This window comes from Microtus ochrogaster, chromosome 6 (genome assembly GCF_000317375.1).
Source record: "Microtus ochrogaster isolate Prairie Vole_2 chromosome 6, MicOch1.0, whole genome shotgun sequence".
In the NCBI taxonomy this organism is placed as follows: Eukaryota; Metazoa; Chordata; class Mammalia; order Rodentia; family Cricetidae; genus Microtus; species Microtus ochrogaster.
In genome coordinates, this window is record NC_022013.1 from 1594114 (window position 1) to 1612241 (window position 18128).

At 38.8% G+C, this 18128-nt stretch overlaps 1 protein-coding gene across 2 annotated transcripts in view; it reads left to right on the plus strand.

Moving 5' to 3' along the window:
* The window catches only part of Thsd7b (thrombospondin type 1 domain containing 7B), an 877985-nt gene that overhangs the window by 158835 nt on the left and 701022 nt on the right, over window positions 1-18128 (plus strand). For both annotated transcript variants that reach the window (XM_026779900.1, XM_005348232.3), the window contains exon 2: window positions 11272-11445. In XM_026779900.1, coding sequence (XP_026635701.1) covers window positions 11307-11445 — 139 coding nt within the window. In that variant the 5' untranslated portion in view covers window positions 11272-11306. The remainder of the gene's footprint in view (window positions 1-11271; window positions 11446-18128) is intronic.

The window sequence follows — 18128 nt, forward strand, 5'->3', positions numbered from 1 at the left end:
ACAGTGTCCGTGTAATTATTTCGGGTAAAGCTAGCCGGAGGCGGCCAGGGTGCTGGAGATGCAACCTCGCTGCTCCTATTTCTACAAAGGGAAGAAAGTTAAGGGCAGATATGATGAATTATAATCTCAAAAACTACAATAAAAATGTATGTATCACATATAATGTATATATGTATGCCTATAAACATGCGTAAATGTGTACAAAGCCCAAGAACGTATAAAGAAGACCAAAAGAGAGTCAAAAGAGGTGTTGGAGTGTTTTCCAAAAGGCTACGTGTTGTGTGAGAATAGAAAGGGAACTGGGAGTTAGAGGATACAAGGGAAGGCATCGGAGGAGACTCTGCTAATAAACACATCGGAAATGCCCTAGTGATGCTTAACACTTCACATGCTGATCTTAAATATTGGAAAGTTAAACTGGCATCCTCACACATGTTCATACTCTTAACCCTGGTCAGCTTTGAAGATGCTATTTAAAAGAAAACAATCTGTCTTCTTTGATGAGTGTTTTCGCTACAATAAAAAAATATTAAAATTGAGCCTATGGCTTTCTTTTTAATTTCCCTTTATTTGGAGTGCTTCCCAAATAAAGAGATTTGACTCTGCTGTTTGGGGAAGTGAAAAGGACACAGTATGGGAGAGGATCCCACCAAGTCTCCAGAGTCTAGTGAGCATCTTGTTCATGGTCGACACGGAGACATAGGAAGTGAAAGCTTATAAAAGATAATGGGAGTGACTGCTGGAGAATTCATAGGCTTATAAACATGTTATTATTTTGATGTCAACTGTGGGCACGTTTTTCAATTGCTTCCTTTGCAACATTAGATGCATAATTAATCAGGAGAACACAAAGCTGTATTTACAGTTTAACCAGATAATTGCCTTGGCATTAAATATTTAGTATCTACATTGTAGAAAATAATTAATGAGTAATTAAATATTTTTTTAATTTTAAAGGTCAACATCATTTGAAAAGAGGAGGTTATCTCATATTTATGCAGTCTAGTAATCCTGTTTTTTAATAAGAGCCTTTAGTTCAACTGAATATAAGCCCACATAAATCATTCTGTAACCTGCATACACGTATGTATAGTAAACTACATATATTCAAAGTGATTATTAAATTTATCCGTGCTTCTTCAAGCATGATACATCACAAAATAGACATATTCACATATCTCTTTTATTTCTTAAACTACATACAGAAATATTTATATTCATTTTTTTACTCTTTCTTAAAATTTAGGCTTTCAAATTAAATTTATTTTCATTGTTTAATTAACCTAAATTCCTAAAACAGGAGAATATAAATGTGCATATATATATTTGCACATATATATTTCTTAGTGACTATTTTATGCTATTTCTATTAAATGATTAAAATTATTATTTCCCTTCCTTGTAGCTTCCTCACCTTGAGAAAAAAGTAGGCAATGAACAACTTTTTCCATTGCTTTGATTTGGGGGCAGGTAGAGTAAGGTTATTTTTAAAAAGCAAGTAATTTGTCAGCTCATGGGTACAGAGTTGTATAACTATGAAATTGGTTTTCCTAAGCTTGGAAGAGAGAATTGAGACTTAAACCCAAAGACATTGCTAAAGTTTCTAAGCTTCATTTTGGTGTACTGGAAACTAGATCTGCTGATGCATTGACCTGTAAACCTGAGAGACAGGGAGGCTGTCAGGATGACTGCTGGTCCTGGTCCTGTGACCTGTGACACATTTATCATGAGTTATAACTGGTCCACAGTTGCATAGGAATGAAGGATTCTGCTTCCGTTAATACATAAGAGTTGGCTATCGGATGCCCACCTGGACATGCGTAGTAGTAGGTGTATGAAGCAGATCAAGGAAGAAGCTATGGCCAGAGATACAGGAAGAGATATGGAGAAAGACGAATCGATACATGTGCTATTTAAAGCGGAGGGACCAAATAAGATCCCCTTGAACAGCAAGCAAAGCTGGGAAAGGGAAGGAATCTGAGGACAGAGCCAGAACCATGCAAGTAGGAATGTCAAAATGAGGAGGAAGTGTGAATGGTGTGGGCCAAAAGAGGGTGCCAGAGAGAAGGAGCCAACGAGGAAGTTTCACAACCTGTCTCAAGTGAAGAGAGTGGGGGAGACGATGAAATCGGGAGATGAGTTTATGATTTTCCATAAGGCTGTGGCCAGTTGGTTATAAAACTACAAGAATACTTTTAAGGTAGTCTCCCAATGATATAGGGTGTAGAAATAACTAAAAGGTTGTCTCTTTAATATGTTCTTATTTAACTAACTTTGGCTATTCTAACCAGTTTGTTCTCACATGGAAAAGTGAGCTAGCTTACAGGAATAATTCCTCCTTTCTTTGATCTCAAATTGATTAAGGAAAGCAATCCTGTTCCTGTGGTTTCCTTGTATGTAGTTATCACCTTAAAGTAACTTCCTCTTTATGTCATGAAATAGCACCCTAGAAAAGTGCCCAAAGATGTAGGTAAATGAAGTCAGCGTGATCTTCATGGAACCAGGGTCATCTGTGTTCAGATTTAGTGGAACATTTCAATATTGTCACTTGAACCACATGTAAGGATTTTTTTTTCAGTCTGCATAAGTGGTAGAGATACTGTCACATGAGTTGTTTATACATGACAATTTATTGTGCCAAAAAACTCAGACACTGTAGGACTCAGGATTTACCTTCAGTTGATGTTAGAGGAAGCACGCAGAAAGACACATGCCAGAGCAGAAGCAGGTTTTTCTTATAGAGCAGAAAACTTAGAAGTAGGCAGTCTCACACAATAGTTCGATTGGATGAAGAAAGAAGCAGAGTCCTGGGATTCTTCTGTGTTCTCCTTCTTCACGCTCAGCGCCAGTATATCTGGCAACATGATTTTCTTTTCTTAAATATGACAGATATTAAAATATATAGTTCTGAGAGAAATTGAAATTACAGTGATATCTTCATTTACTACTAAGTTGTAGTTTTGGTTAGAAAACCCATTTCAATCTTTTAAAAAAAAATTCTGCTATGTACTTTGGCAAGAGTTTGTACAAAAATATTAATATGTACATTAATATAAATATTTTTCAGATTTTTCTGTGCTTTTTTCCTATGATGCGAAACTCTTTCAGTTATTAATATGTGTTTACATTAATAGTTGCTATACATTTATATGTGTATATCTATATTTTATAATACATATTTAATTACAAATAGCTACATGCTACATACTTATATTAATGTTATTAGGATTCTTCAGTGAGCTGCAGAAAGTTCACATTTGTAAAAATTATATTTATTGTACATAGATTTGCAAATGTTCATATATTAAATGCACAGATTTGCTACCATTAGGATTCTTCAGTGAGCTGCAGAAAGTGCCTGGCTGTACTCTGCAGAGTCAGTGCGCAATGAAGAGGCCAGTGGTTAAAAGTCAGGGGAATGTTACTAAACATGTGTCACTCTAGACCAGAGGCCTCACTCTCATGAAAAAGAGATGATAGCTGTTTTCTCCTTCAAAGGCTCAGTGTGAATCTTTCATTGGATGCTAGGTACAGAGTGCTCTTAACTCTTCAAAGATATATATTTACAGGATTGAGAGGCCGAAAACTCATCTCTATGCATTTGCTGCAGGGCAAGACGGTGTTTGATGTTCCTTAGCATTTTGGAAAGCAGAAAGCTGAGGCAGGATGAATGCTGGGTGTGGGAGGCAAACATTGGACGACGTAGTGGTTTTTGGTCAACCTGGGTTATCATGAGAAACCCGATCTCAAAATGAACAAACTGAGCACCCAACTAAAGAAGCCAGTTGTTCCTTATTCAAAGATGAAGGGAAGGCTCTTCTGAATGCTGAGCAGGGCAAGTGAATCATATCACAGGCAGTTCCACAGTGAGCCCTCACTGTCTAGCAGACCCATATTGACACACTCTTTGTTTGCTATTTTATTCTAACTTCTTCCACAAGGGTTAGAAGAAAGATGACTGTTTTCCTTTAGAGTTAAGGATTCTGAAGAGTTGAGGGTGACCTAACGGGATCCACAGGAGTGACAGTAAACACAGATGGCTATGGTTCCGGTACTGTTTACTGACCCAGCTCATTGAACATCTTCTGGCTGATATGATCTTGAAGTAATTATTTAATACCCTTATAATTATTCTCATAAAGTGGGAATTATGGCTTATCATGTTTTTTATGAACATTCAATGAAATGATAGAGAGCTTGCCTTGCACAAGCCACTGAGAAAACCCATAAAGTTCGGAAGGATCTTTGCTTTGAAGGGCATGAGGAATTGCTCATGTTGGTCTTACTCCACCAACATAACATAATTTTATCATAGCTAAGGCACTTTTCTCACTTGTGGCACAGAGAGTGGAACTATTTTTCGTATTCTTTCATTGTATTTATGGTGAATTCTTGTATGGCTTCTTCAGGACAATACTTGCCTCTGTCCTTTCAATGAAGACCAATGACGTCTCTCATAGTGAACTATTTCCATGAGCTTCACTTCTCAAATCATTTCCCACACCTTGGTTTCCTCAGCTCTAAAATGAAGTACTACTATCCACATTTGAAATGTTCGTATGCATGTCAAATTGCACAAGACTGAACCGGTTGCTCTTCCATGGTGTCCTGAGGACTCTGCTGTGTGTAGAGGACCCCAGTATGGAAGGTGGAGTAGAGCACATGACAGGAGACCTCATTCCTCACTCATCAACCATCTTTGCTGAGTCACCTCCATCATGAGCGTGAGATGGCGCTTTGTGGAATTACATAACTACAGTAAGCTTGGCTTCTGCTCATCCCAGTTACTTCTGGCTGCAGGTAAACAGGAATCATTTCTAGGTTAAGTTTTGTACCTTTTAAATATTCAAGGACTCTGATGATAAGAATACAGCTTGGGAGAATGAAATGCCTAAGACCCACACATTTTCTGTAGGCTGAAGGGCCTCTGTGTGATCAGAAAGTTGAGACAAAAAGGAGAAACTGTGTTTCTTATTTAGTATTCAACATTTTCACGCTCTCCTTGCAAATATATCCTGGGTGCTAAGAGATATAGTAAATAAGTTGATTTGGAAATTCAGCAACCTTTATAATGTAAATTATTCATATCATCATGGGTGTCTCCAGCATAGCATATTTTATCAGTTAAAGCATCTTTTCATTTGTGTTATACAAACAGAGGAACATATTCTCTTGCTCTTCTTTATTCCCTCATTTTGTTCATAGTGAACTCTCAAGTTACAGGTGTAACAATAACTCCCAGTGCTGTCCAAAGAATAATTTGGTGAATTTCAAGCATTTGAGAGAGAAAAAGGCAATGAATCTGTGTTCAGAGTTTATTCAGCAAGGCCCATGAGCCTGGCAGTGTCCCACCTTGGTTACATGTGACATGATGCCTCTTGACTCATGGGACCCTCCATACAAGCCAGATTCCTGTACTCTACTTTTGAGATTCCTTGGGGAAAAAAAAAACAACAAAATCATTAGGTGTGGTGGAAAGGAATTGAAATACCAAAAACACGTGGGTCTTTCCAGATTGTTGCGTATCCTGTACAGAATGGTGCTCTACATTACTAAATGCCTTCTTTGAATTTTGTTCTCATTTCAAATCCATGCTGTGATCCCTATTACCATGATGCCTTGTTCATTGGTGATAGTCAGGACATATATTGACCATGGAGTATAGGGGTTCTTAAAGCTATTCATCCTGGAGATGTTAGATTCTAAGTAAAGAGTTCCACCCTAGGCAATCACAGAAGGAGGCTTCAGAGCAGTGGGCCCTGAAGAGTCAGAATTGGGTTTTAGACAAGTAAGCAGTGCCCAGAGATGAAGGCAAAGAGTGAGCAGTGTCAAGATAATATTTTTCCAAGTAAGATTCATAGATTGATGCAGAATTGCAAATAATGAAAGATAAATCCTTGGCTTATCATTGTGGCTTCTGCATACTCTCACTGAAATGCAAGTCCATTGTGATCTCTCTCTGATCTCCCATTTACAGCCATTTTAAGGAGAACAGGTGCACTTTCTTTTAGTTCACATTTGAGTGACTTCATCTAGTCTTACATATGATGGATGCATGAGAATGCATCCTACAAAGTCACCTAGAGTGTGACAGTTTTGTGGTGTGCGAGGTCCTTCTGTTTATGTGTTGCTTTTATTGGTAAATGAATAAAAAACTGCTTTGGGTCTATAGCAAAGCAAGGCAGAACAGAGCTAGGCAGGGGAAACTAAACTGAACGTTGGGAGAAAGAGGGCATAATTGAGAGAGAGAGGCCATGGACACCACCAGAGACAAACATGCAGCAACCTTGTAGTCATGTTAGTTAGGTTTTCTAGATATATAGAGATATATTTCAGTTAGATAGGTATTCTTCAAATCTTTCAGAGACCTTTAGAATATGGCATTTAAAATGTTTTAAGAACTTAGGACTTTTCATGACAATGAGTCAGCACCAATTACTTCAAGAGAATGATGGGCACCAAAGAAGATCCTTATGGTGTTGGTTAGCCATTCAGGCAAGAAACTGCTCTTGCCTGGGTTGCTTGATGTTATGCTGTGTGAGATGGACGTGTGGGATTCACAGAGAGATGAATGCTGAAGCTGCCTGAAGAAGGTGAGATAGTCCTTAGGGGTTCCTGCTTCATGAAAAAAAATCTGCTAGACATTCTGCAGGACACAGAAGAAAGTGACTGACAAACTGCCAATATAGGCATAACTGTCTTTGAAATTTTCTGCTTTATAGAAAAGTCTGCTGGATGCTATGAGCCTGTAGGCTGAAGATGGATGCCCCAGTGGTAGAAAAGAACTTTGGGTGACTATCCAGGCAATGAGATGTCTCTATCACTTCTAGAGATTTGGAAGTTTCTTACAATGCACTTCCTGTTTACTTAGGTTTACTTCTGGAGTCTTTGATGGAGTTGAAGAATATATAGTTATACTTTTTCTTAGTTATAATAAAAGATAAAGTAGATATAAGCATTATAACTTGGTGTAGGAGTGTCTTCTTTTTATGTATTGCTTTCATTGGTTGAATAAAGAATCTGCCGTGGCCTTTTGATAGGGCAGCCCTTAGATGGGTGGAGTAGACAGAGCAGAATTCTGGAAGGAAGAAGGCAGGCAGAAAGCTACCCACCATGAAGCTGCCAGGTCAGAGATGCTGAATCTTTCCCAGTAAGCCACAGCCTCGTGGTGACATACACATCATTAGAAATGGGTTGAATCAATATGTGAGAGTTAGCCAATAAGAGGCTAGAGCTAATGGGCCAGGCAGCAATTTAATTAATACAGATCTCTGTGTGATTATTTTGGGCATAAGCTAGCTGGGCGGCTGGGAGCCAGGTAGTATGAAAAGCAGCCCACACCTCTTACAACAATAACTGTAATTCTTGCTTTATACCTGTTGGTTTTTTTACTTGTAATTTTTCTGTGTTAAAGTTAAAACTTTCCTTTTTTTTAAACAGAAAGGGGGTAATGATGTGGGAGGTCCTTCCATGTATTTTTTTCTTGGTTAATGAATAAAGAAAATACTTTGGACCTATAGGAAAGCAGAACTTAGCTAGGCAGGGCAAACTAAACTGAATGCTGGGAGAAGGAATGCAAAGTCAGAGAGAAGCCATGTAGTCCCACCAGAGACAGATGCTGAAACTTTATTTGGTAAGCAATAGCCACATGGTAAAATATAAAATACTGGAAATGGGTTAATTCTAGATGTAAAAGCTAGCTAGAAATATGCTTAAGTGATTGGCCAAGCAGTGTTTTAAATAATACAGTTTCTGTGTGCTGTTTTGGGAGTCTGGGTGGCCAGGAAATGAACAAGCAGCCTCCTACAACAGTTTTGTTTCATGAAAAGGTATGGCTTCAGTAGAAAGTTGGTCTTTCTAGCTAATTCCTTTATTTAAACTTTTGCAATCATAGGTCACCCCCAAACAAATTATTTTTATTTAACTCCATTTGACATGAAACTTAGAACCCCTTATTGTGTAATACTCAGCTCATTTTTACCTAGGTATATCTTTTACCCTTGTAAGAGTCATAGAAAGGGTTATTATTTTATGGAGCAACATAGCTTATTCTATTTTCTCAGCAGAGTAATTGGAAATGATGCTTTACTACAAATGTCCAGACAAGTCTTTTATCAAATCTATATCATACAATTAATGATGCATTTGTGTATATGTGTTTGTAGAAAATATTGTATTGTTTTCTGAGTGAAATAATAGCCTGGTTCCATTGGAAGTGTCTATTGAGAAAAAAGTCTAGACAGATTTTAATATGATACATGGAGGCATGAAAGGCACATGTTTCTTAATCCCAGTTCTTGGGAAGTTGAGGCAGAAGCAAGAGTCTGTGGCTTAATTCTGTCTCATCTTACTCTCTAAGAGCCTTTCTTGATCTCTAGTTCCACCAACAGAGTGGGAGGGAGAACATGCCTCCCAATGTTGGTGTGTGTGTGTGTGTGTGTGTGTGTGTGTGTGTGTGTGTGTGTGATATTCACCAGAGCAGCAGTTAGAACATGCTTATATATATATACATGACCCAGGACACTGACTACTGGAATTCTGGAGAAGAACTCTCAGTCAGAGCAATCTACACTTTCAAAATGTTTCTACTTGAGAAGAAGGTCTCTTTTTCTGATTCATAAAAAATATCATATGAACTCCTAGGGACCTCAGAACAAACTCCAATTTAGAGTCCATGATGCTCAAACTTTAGCAAAGGCACAGCTGTGATGAATCACATCTTTGGCTCTTGGCATCAAGGATATGTGCTCAATTCAGTTGTCAAGGACAGAAGTTTTAGAGCTGAGTCTAGTAGTGCCTCCAAGGAGCCATGGAATCTGCTAACAGGCCACTCTTGAGAATAAACAGAGAACAAGTGCACTCATTTTATTTCAGCCTGAACTCTTCACTTTCACTCCTCTCAATACTTGTGTGTGATATAGAAGATTGAAGCAGAGCTTTCGCTTGTCTTTTAAAACACTTTCTTCATCCCAGGATTGAGGCAGGTGACCAGAACTGTATATTCAAAGTTCATTGCTTGGCTCCTTCTAGAATAAGTTTTATTCATTTTCGCTTTGCCATGGTACCCTTGGTATATTCTTGAAATGCCTGAGTCTGCCTCAGATGCCTCCTCTCTTGTCTGTTTACTTGGTAGTGTCCAGCATCACCTGTGTTATAAGGAGCATTGCATAAATTAATTCTACAAGTGGGTAGGAATAGAGCGATGGCTCCTTATAAGAAACAAGTCAAACAGAAGGTAGTGTCCTGGTTTTATTTCTGGTGCTGTAATAGAAATGCCCTTAGAATGGGCAACTTAGGGGAGAAAGGTTCATTTTAGCACACAGTTCAGGTTAGAGTCCACTGTTGTATAGAGGTCACAGTAGGAACCTGAAATGAGTCACACGCACAATCAGGAGCAGAGAGAAATGAATTCATGCATGCTTAATACTCACCTAATCTTTTCTACTCTAATTCAGGAATTCAGACTGAGGATTTGTGTAGCCCATATTCAGAACGTGTCTTTCCACATCCATTAATGCGACAAGATAATCCTCTACAGACGTGTCAATAGATAAACCTGGTCTAGAGAACGCTGCATTGAGATACCATACTCTAGATAGTTAAACCTGAGCATCACAAGAGATGTTACATGGTATTTTGTATACAATGACTTCAGGATTATAGTAGCTATTTCTTTTTTTATTGGTTGCTAGGAATCTTATAGTCAACGTAACCACCATTTTTTAGTAACTTTGCTGGGTATTAGGAGCACTAATGTTTACCTGTGACACTTCTAAAGTATTCAGACCACTTTTCACACTGTGACCCCATTATCAATCAATCTATCTATCTATCTATCTATCTATCTATCTATCTATCTATCTATCTATCTTCTTCTCTTTCATCTATATATTTAGTCTATCATCTATCTGTTATCTATCTATAATCTATATATTAATCTATCTACACATACATGTGTATATATGTATGTGTGTATATATGTTTTCATAATCAAATATCAAGGTTATTTCCATTCTCTTCCACTCTAGGTGTAATTTTCTTTTGTTTAGAGAAGTTCTATCTGTAACTGGGGTTGCAGTGTATAGTTAAACATTTGCCTAGCGTGCATGAGACCCTGAGTTCTGTCTCTATCATTACAAAAATACCCAATAAACAAATAAAACTCTACATGTATATATGGTAGGTACATAAGATTTCATATATCCTAAAATATTTACTTGAATCTTTCCTTTCAAAGCTGTGTTTCAAGAGGTTTTGCTTCCTTAGTGATAGGTGCCATCTGTTCTTGTATTTACATTTTATAATCTATTGTTCTGAGTTTTTCCTTTTAGCTGACATATGCAATCCTCCACTGAATGCTTTCTGCCAAGTCTATCTTCTATCTTTCTGATCTTTCATAATTGTTCTACTTATCCATAGTTGCTTAAACTATTTCACCAGTTTCATAACCCTGATTCCCAACTTATCTAGCCCTACTCACTAGTAACTGATGACCACTAATCTTAGGTATCTAAAAGTTCTTTGCTGCTTTCAAATTCCCTCCCGACATTCAAGGCCCTTTGCAGTTTGGTCCCTAACTTGTATTCCAAATCTCATCTTTAAGGAAGTGATTCTTGGGCATGGAGCGTAGCTGTTCCTCCCTCCCCTTCATGTCCTTCAAAGCAACCACACACTTAATTACCAGTCCCTGAACACTAACATAAGCAGATTTCAGTGCTCTATTCTCTCGGATGTGCCCTTCTTGACTCCTTCAAGCCCTTATGTTTCCTGAAGGCTCTTCTCAGATATTGCCTTGTGTGTTTCCCCCTGTTTGCTCTCAGAAATGGCCTCCTCCTGAGTCACTCCACTCACTGCTGTTAATGATGTTCCTTCCTCACCCTCTTTGGGTCTTAGCACTGTGTGGCATTCCTCCCCTCAGTTGTGAGCCCCTCAAGGAATTCTTCTGAACAGAAAGAAGCAACTATATGAGACATCTTCCAAATATGATTACTTTTAAGAATAAAACAGCCGGGCGATGGTGGCGCACGCCTTTAATCCCAGCACTCGGGAGGCAGAGGCGGGTGGATCTCTGTGAGTTCGAGACCAGCCTGGTCTACAGAGCTAGTTCCAGGACAGGCTCCAAAGCTACAGAGAAACCCTGTCTCGAATAAACCACTATGTAGTGGGGGCTTCTGTTACATGGTCACATGAAAGTCACCTGCAGTCAACGCATGCCCTGACTGCCAAGGGAGCACAAATGGGAGCACTCACCTGTCTTTCTCTTGTTTTCAGGATTAGGCAAGTGAAGACGCTGAAAAATCTGAAGAATGTTTCCAAGGAGTGATCTGGCTGTCACTCATTGGGTTCTGAGGAGCATGAGGAGGCTCTTTATAGTGGTTTCTCTCCTGCTGTCCCAAGCAGCTCCTTTGGAAGGCAGAAAGGATAATAAGTTCATCTGGAAAACAGGTAAGACTGTCCTGGCTGTTCACTTGTCCAACAGTCATTTACAAGATGAATCCTTCATATTCATGGGGAATACTCAGAGGGAAAACAAGACTCTTTAATATACAGCTTACATTAAGGTTATTAAAGATTTTTGTATTTATTAGTTTGTTAATTATTATTTTTTTTGTGTGTGTTTGTGTGTGTACATGCCTGCACAGGTCATAAGAGAGTATTAGATTCCCTGGAGCTTGAGTGACTGGGGATTGTGAGCTGGTCACATGGGTGCTGGTAACCAAACTTCCATCCTCAGCAAAGGTAGCAAGCTTTGTTTGCTAGCAGCCAAGCCATCTCCCCATTCCCTTATATTAAATTTTCATTTCCGCGTAATTGCCACCCAATAAGTGATACTTGTTATCCGTTAGAATTTTTGTGTTGTTCTGAACTAACTACACTTATCCTTTCCACCATTACATCTACTTCTTTTTTGCCAACTATTTTTTCAACTGAGAAATGAAATATGACATCTGAGTGGAGCTCATCCCCTCAGCTGAAAGGCTTTGGCCCAGGCCTCTGTTTGTCTTTCTTTCAGGGTTCCAGCTAGTTAGCTCTTTATTGTTAAATATCCTCTAGTAGAGATCATTTACGTGTGGGTTTGAGAACATGAAGAATCACCTAACTTGGACTGGAGAGATGATGCAGGGATTAAGAGTTCTTGCTGCTCTTGCAGACGACCCAGGTTCAGTCCCGCTCCCATTTCGTGTGGCTCACAACCTGCTCCAGCTCCAGCTCCAGCTCCAGGGAATCTAATACTTCTCTGACCTCCAGAGGCAGCCACATGCACACATATACACAAAATTTTTTAAAAATCTTAAAAATAATTATCTGAACACATTTATTTATGGGAGGTAACTACAGAGTCTCCTTGGTGTATTTAGAAACCCTTTGCTAGCCTGTGTACAGTTCCTTATTCATTTCTATGGAAGAATTGATTTTAGGTTTTAAAGTTTATGTATAATTTACGCTCTCTAACTGTGTCCTTAATTTGCCCATGTAAAAGATTTGTTCATTTTTATTTCCACCTGTAATAATTTATTAGCTTAAATTATGAACCTCCAAACATAGGGTTGTTACTCTCATATGGCTCTTTGTATCTCTTATGCTTTCTTTGTTATGGATTTTAATTTTCTTTAAGTTTCACAATCAGATCATTTATGATATTTATTACTGTTTCAAGAGTCCATTCTTGCAAGTATAGATAACTTATACACTTAATATCCTGGTAGGGAAATGTGGTGGTGGAAAAGATCTATGGTCCTCGGAGAGTTTTCATTTTGGTCCCATCATCTGTAAATTAAATAGACTGCGAACATATTGTCACCATGGAAATATGTATAAAAGTGATATTCATAATATTTAAATGACTTTGCAAAAATGAAAGTGAATTATGCTTTAAAGTATATTAAGTAAAATATCCCAGTACCATTAGAGATACAGTCTGGAGAAAACTTAATTGCATTAAAACCTCTATAAATTAATTTAATTGTAGGATCCAATACTACGTTAGTGATTTGTGTTTTTTCCACACGCACAGTAAGTAGTATTGCTAAGCTTTCGAGATAGTTTTAAAGTCAATATTACATTTCTGTAAAGGGGGCTATATTGTTTAACCACAAAAGTCAAATGTTTTGTAGGGGTGGGAATGTGTGGAGAAACCAGAGATCAGTTTAAATTTTTGTTGGCCTAGAACTCACCAATGAGGTAGGGTGACTTCCAGCATGTTCTAGGGTTCTTTCTGTCTCTGCCCCATAGTGTCGGGATTGTAATTGTGTGTCACTATGCCTGGTCTTTCTGACTTCTGGGGAATCAAGCTCCTGACCTTGGCCCATCCTTCACAAAAAGAGCCATCTCCCCAGTCCACACGAGACAAACATCTCATCAATCCAAACTTTATCTGGCTACCTCACTGCCTGATGCTCTTTGAGAAATGCAATTAAAATGGAAAGTAGCAAATCCGGAGCATTAATGAGACGTGTTAGGAAAATGAGCTTATTTAGAAGGAAATTTATGTATGCGTTTTCTAAAAGTAAGCAGTTGAGTTTCTGGGGAAAGACATCTCTCCAGAAGATAGAATGCATTGTTTAAAGTAGACATAGAAGCGGATGTTTCCATTTTCCGCAGAGACTGCTGCTCCTCTCTTCCCACACTGGTGGTTCGCAAGCTTCCTATGCTGCATTGCTTTATACTGTTCCTCAGATGGTGGTGGCCCCAATCATAGCATTACTTTCATTGTGAATTCATAACTATAAGCTTGCTACTGTTATGAAATGTGATATAAATATCTGTGTTTTCTGATAGTCATAGGTGACCCCTGTGTAAGGGTTGTTCAACCACGGTTCTATTACTAAAGTGTTATTATACGACCATCAACTTCAAAAGCAGAATCTCAACAGTGAAAAATCAAAAGCAAATCTCTAGACCATGTAACCCACACCCACCTCTTTTCTAAGTTTCTAAAAAATGTCCTTGTGTAAATATATTTGGTTTCATACAACTGAATCTTTACATTTTTTGTAGCTAGACTTCATCATACCATGATGTCTTGAAGAATATTACATACTAGGTTGCACATACCAGCCTTATCTTTTAAAGGTTGTGGAGAATCCTTTAGTATTCTTATTTAATTGCTTGGCATCTCAATGGTTTCTATTGTTTGCTATTATACACAATGCTGATGTGAATAAAGTATTATTTTAAAGTTAAGCAATAAGTTGCCTTCAGAAGTCATTACATCTTGTGGAACAATTTGGGGTCATAACCTTTAAAATTTTTCTTTAAGACTTTGTATCTGTTGCGTGCACATACACACACACACACACACACACAGAGAGAGAGAGAGAGAGAGAGAGGAGCCTATTATATTTTAAATGAAAAACTTTTGTTGTTGAAATTGATTACATGTTATCATATCTAGAACACAGATGGATACAGGTCTGATGTAATCTGGAATTTGAACAAATTTTCTGAAGATACAGATAAACATTTTACACCAGAAACCTGGAAATCATCTTTCTGGTTTAGATCGGATGGCATCCACTTAAACTCTTTGCTAATCTCACTGTTTTCTCCCTAATCAAAAGGTTAAATGCCAGTTAACTTCATATAAATCGGAGCCATTTCTAGGTAAGTCTATGCCTTGGAAACACACTGGATTGATTATAGAGAGAATCACACTCTGTTGTTAAGGATTGCTGTACCAAGGGAGCCTGGGAAGTTACTGGTTGTGGAGTCATTGATCTGCCAACACTTCCCAGCACCTGCCTTCAACCATAAGGACATTAGATTTATATTTAGTGTCAGCCAGTCCATCGCCCAAGCCTGAGGAAGGATTCTTCTAGCAGGAGGACCAGATAAGAATTGAACTTGCTTAATGTTTTAAGTTTAAATTTCTAACTATTTGTAAGTACCTGCTTTGTTAAGGAAGGGTGGGGCTAAAGTCTCTGAAGCCATAAGAAGCACTTATTTCATGCATTTTGGTAGTGGTTTCAAGAAGTGTGCTCATCCCATGAATATTTGCTGAGTCCTATGTTCTGGGCTGTGTTACAAGGACACTTGATACATAAAAATTAAGAACAAACCAAACCATCAGTTCTCAGAAGCAGCAGTTAGAAAATACATGATATGGTAAGAAACAGTGCGAAGGAAAGCATGACAGGAAGACGGGGTCACGGGGTGGAGGAGAGACCGGGAGCTGGAGGAGGCTGCTGTCGGAAGGCTTCACTGAGGAAGTGGCTCTGTATAAAAGACCTAGGGCAAGTGAAAGCTATGGCCGTGGGAATGAGGGAAGGTAAATATAGATGGCAAACGGGGGTGCCAAGGCAGAGAAGTAAGGACCAGGGCGGACCTGGATATGCTAGTCTTCACCTTTAATCCTAGACTCAGGAGACAAAGACAGGTGGATCTCTGTGAGTTCAAGGCCAGACTGGCCAACATAGCGAGTCTTTAGCCAGCTAAGGTAACACAGCGACATCCTGTCCCAAAGAAACAAAACAAAAACAGGTCCAGGGAGGAAACAAGCATTCTGAGGCAGACAACCCCGGGAGAGTGACAGGAACCCAGGGCACGGAGGTTGCAGGAACATAGTAGCCATGTCCTCATCTGTCAGAGCTGTGACGCTGGATGAAACGGAAAGATGTCAGAGTTCATAGAACCATGACATGAGCTGAAATTCTTCCCAGTAAGATCTGAGTGAGATCATTTTGGGAAGCCGTGAAGAGAGGCAGGTCAGGGAGACTGGGTAGATGGTGCTGGGGATGAAGAGTGAGCCCAGCAGCTTGCACCAAGATCACAGAAGTGAAGCCACTGTGAAGAGGTTGAATGAAAAATGTATATAAGGGCAGACTTAAGTAGATAAGACATATTGAGGGCAGACGTGTCTAGGGGCAGAGAGATTTAAGAATGGACTTGTGTTATTTAAGGGCAGATTTATCTAATCATCAAGCATGATTTTGATGATGTCTTGAGACACTTCGGCTTGTTGCAGATGGAGAGTGTTATCTACATCCAGAGATACAGCTAAACATTCCGAAATGATCAAGGAAGCACCCAACCTGAACAAAATATGAGGCTTTAAAACTATCTTCAGGGCCTAGGTTGAAAAGCCAGGAATTAAGGTAGAGCCATTAGAGTGGTGTCTTAGTGTTCTGTTGCCATGACAAAAGAAAATGACCAAGGCAACTTATAGAGAAAGCATTTAATCAGGGCATCATGGTTCCAGAAGGTCAGAGTCCATGACCGTCGTGCTGGGGGAGGATGGCAGTAGGCAGGCAGGAATGGTGCCAAAGTAGTAGCTGAGAGCTTATGTTGATCCAGAAATGTAAGGCACAGAGAAAGAGAGCTAACTGGTAATGACGCTGGCTTTTGAAACCTCAATGTCCACCCCCAGCGACTCATCTTCTCCAATGAAGACTCAGCCCTATCTTTTCGATCAGTTCCATCAACAGGGGACCAATGTACTCATGGGGGCTGTTCACACCAAACCCGGAACAGGGGGAAGGAGAAACACAAGGGAGATTGTGACTTTGCCTTGTTGAGTGAAGTGACTTGGGCTGTGTGGCTGAGAAGGCTCCAGGAAACTGTCACTTAGTGCTCGCCACTGAGAGCCTGAAGACTTGAGTTCAGTCCACAGAACCCACATGATGGAAGGAAGGAAGAAAATGACTAACTCATGAAAACGGTCCTCTCTCTTTCACATGTGAGCAGTGACCTCTCTCTCTGTTTGTCTGTCTTTCTCTTTTTGTCTCTCTCTCCCTAACACACACGCACTAAATAAGTAAATAAATAAAAATTCAAAAGGGAAATTGAGTCATTTCTCCTGTGCTGTAGAGGAAGCAGAGGGAGAACATGGGCCACACTTACATTTTGACCTTGTATGAAATTCATACCCAGGTACCAGTCACAAAGTTGGATCTGCACAATCTGAGCACAGGCAAGAGACAGCAGCAAAGAGGTTGGAATAAAGCATAGCTAGAGAGATGCAGCTCGGCACTCAGAATTTGTGATCCTGAATATGTAGAGAATAACATTTTGATTACATCCTTCGGGAGCCAAATGACATTAAAAAAATCACGGTGCTAAAATGCACGTAACATAAACTTTACCATTTTAGCAGATTTAAAGGTGTAAAATTCGGTGAGATTTAGCACGCTCATGGAGAGCTGGAGCCTTCACAGATACCTTGTTCCAAAGCGTTTTCACTAGCCAAAACCACATTTTACAAGGGAGCTCATAAAAAGATGGCAAAATAAATTTGGTTCTTGATAATAAAATTTGAAAGAACAAAAAACAAGCTCTGTGGTTATTTCTTCATGATCATGTTTTAAAAAATTGTTAGTTTTCGTCAACATGTAATGGGCCCTGTTAGCAGTGTAAATTGCACTAGCACAGTGCTCTGTCTCCAGGGAGGCACCCCCGAATCCCACGTCATTTCCATTCTCTGAGCCTCAATTATTGATCTTTAAAAGAGGACATAATAAGATGAAATATTGAAATATATATTGAAAACAAGCTACTCAATGTTAGCTACTGTTCTTGTTTCTGTCTTTGCCTCTTTTCTAGTTTTTTTTTTTTTTAACAAACAAATAATGTGTTTGTGTTTGTGTGGTTGTAGTCTAGTTCTGAAGTCACAGGTAGTTGTGAGTCACTTGACATGAGTTTTGGAAACCAAGCTGGGGTTTTCTGTACTCTTAACCATGAGACATCTTCTCCAGCCCTAATTTCCATCATTGTTGTCTAATAGTATCATGTTCGCTTGATCTATATTTCTGTGTTTTTAAATTTTTATGTAATGTACTTCTTAAATCATATAAAATAAGGACTGTTTGACAGTTGCATGCATTTTATTAAGAGGTGATCTGACTGATTTGAGGTTTAAATTTGTCGTCATATTAGGCTTTCAGAAAGTTTTAATTTCAACACTTAGGTGATAAATATGAGAGTAATGATCTCTGTTCTATGAGCAAAGTAAATAAAACGGAATTATTCACTTGGAATAAAATTACATTATGTCAATGATATTGCAAAAGAACAAACTATCTTATCTATGTTCACAGTTAGCCATAGCCTAAACAATATTATCCGCACTAAAATATTATAAGGAAAATTGCATTACATATATTGCACACATACATCCTAAGCTTCAAGAGTCT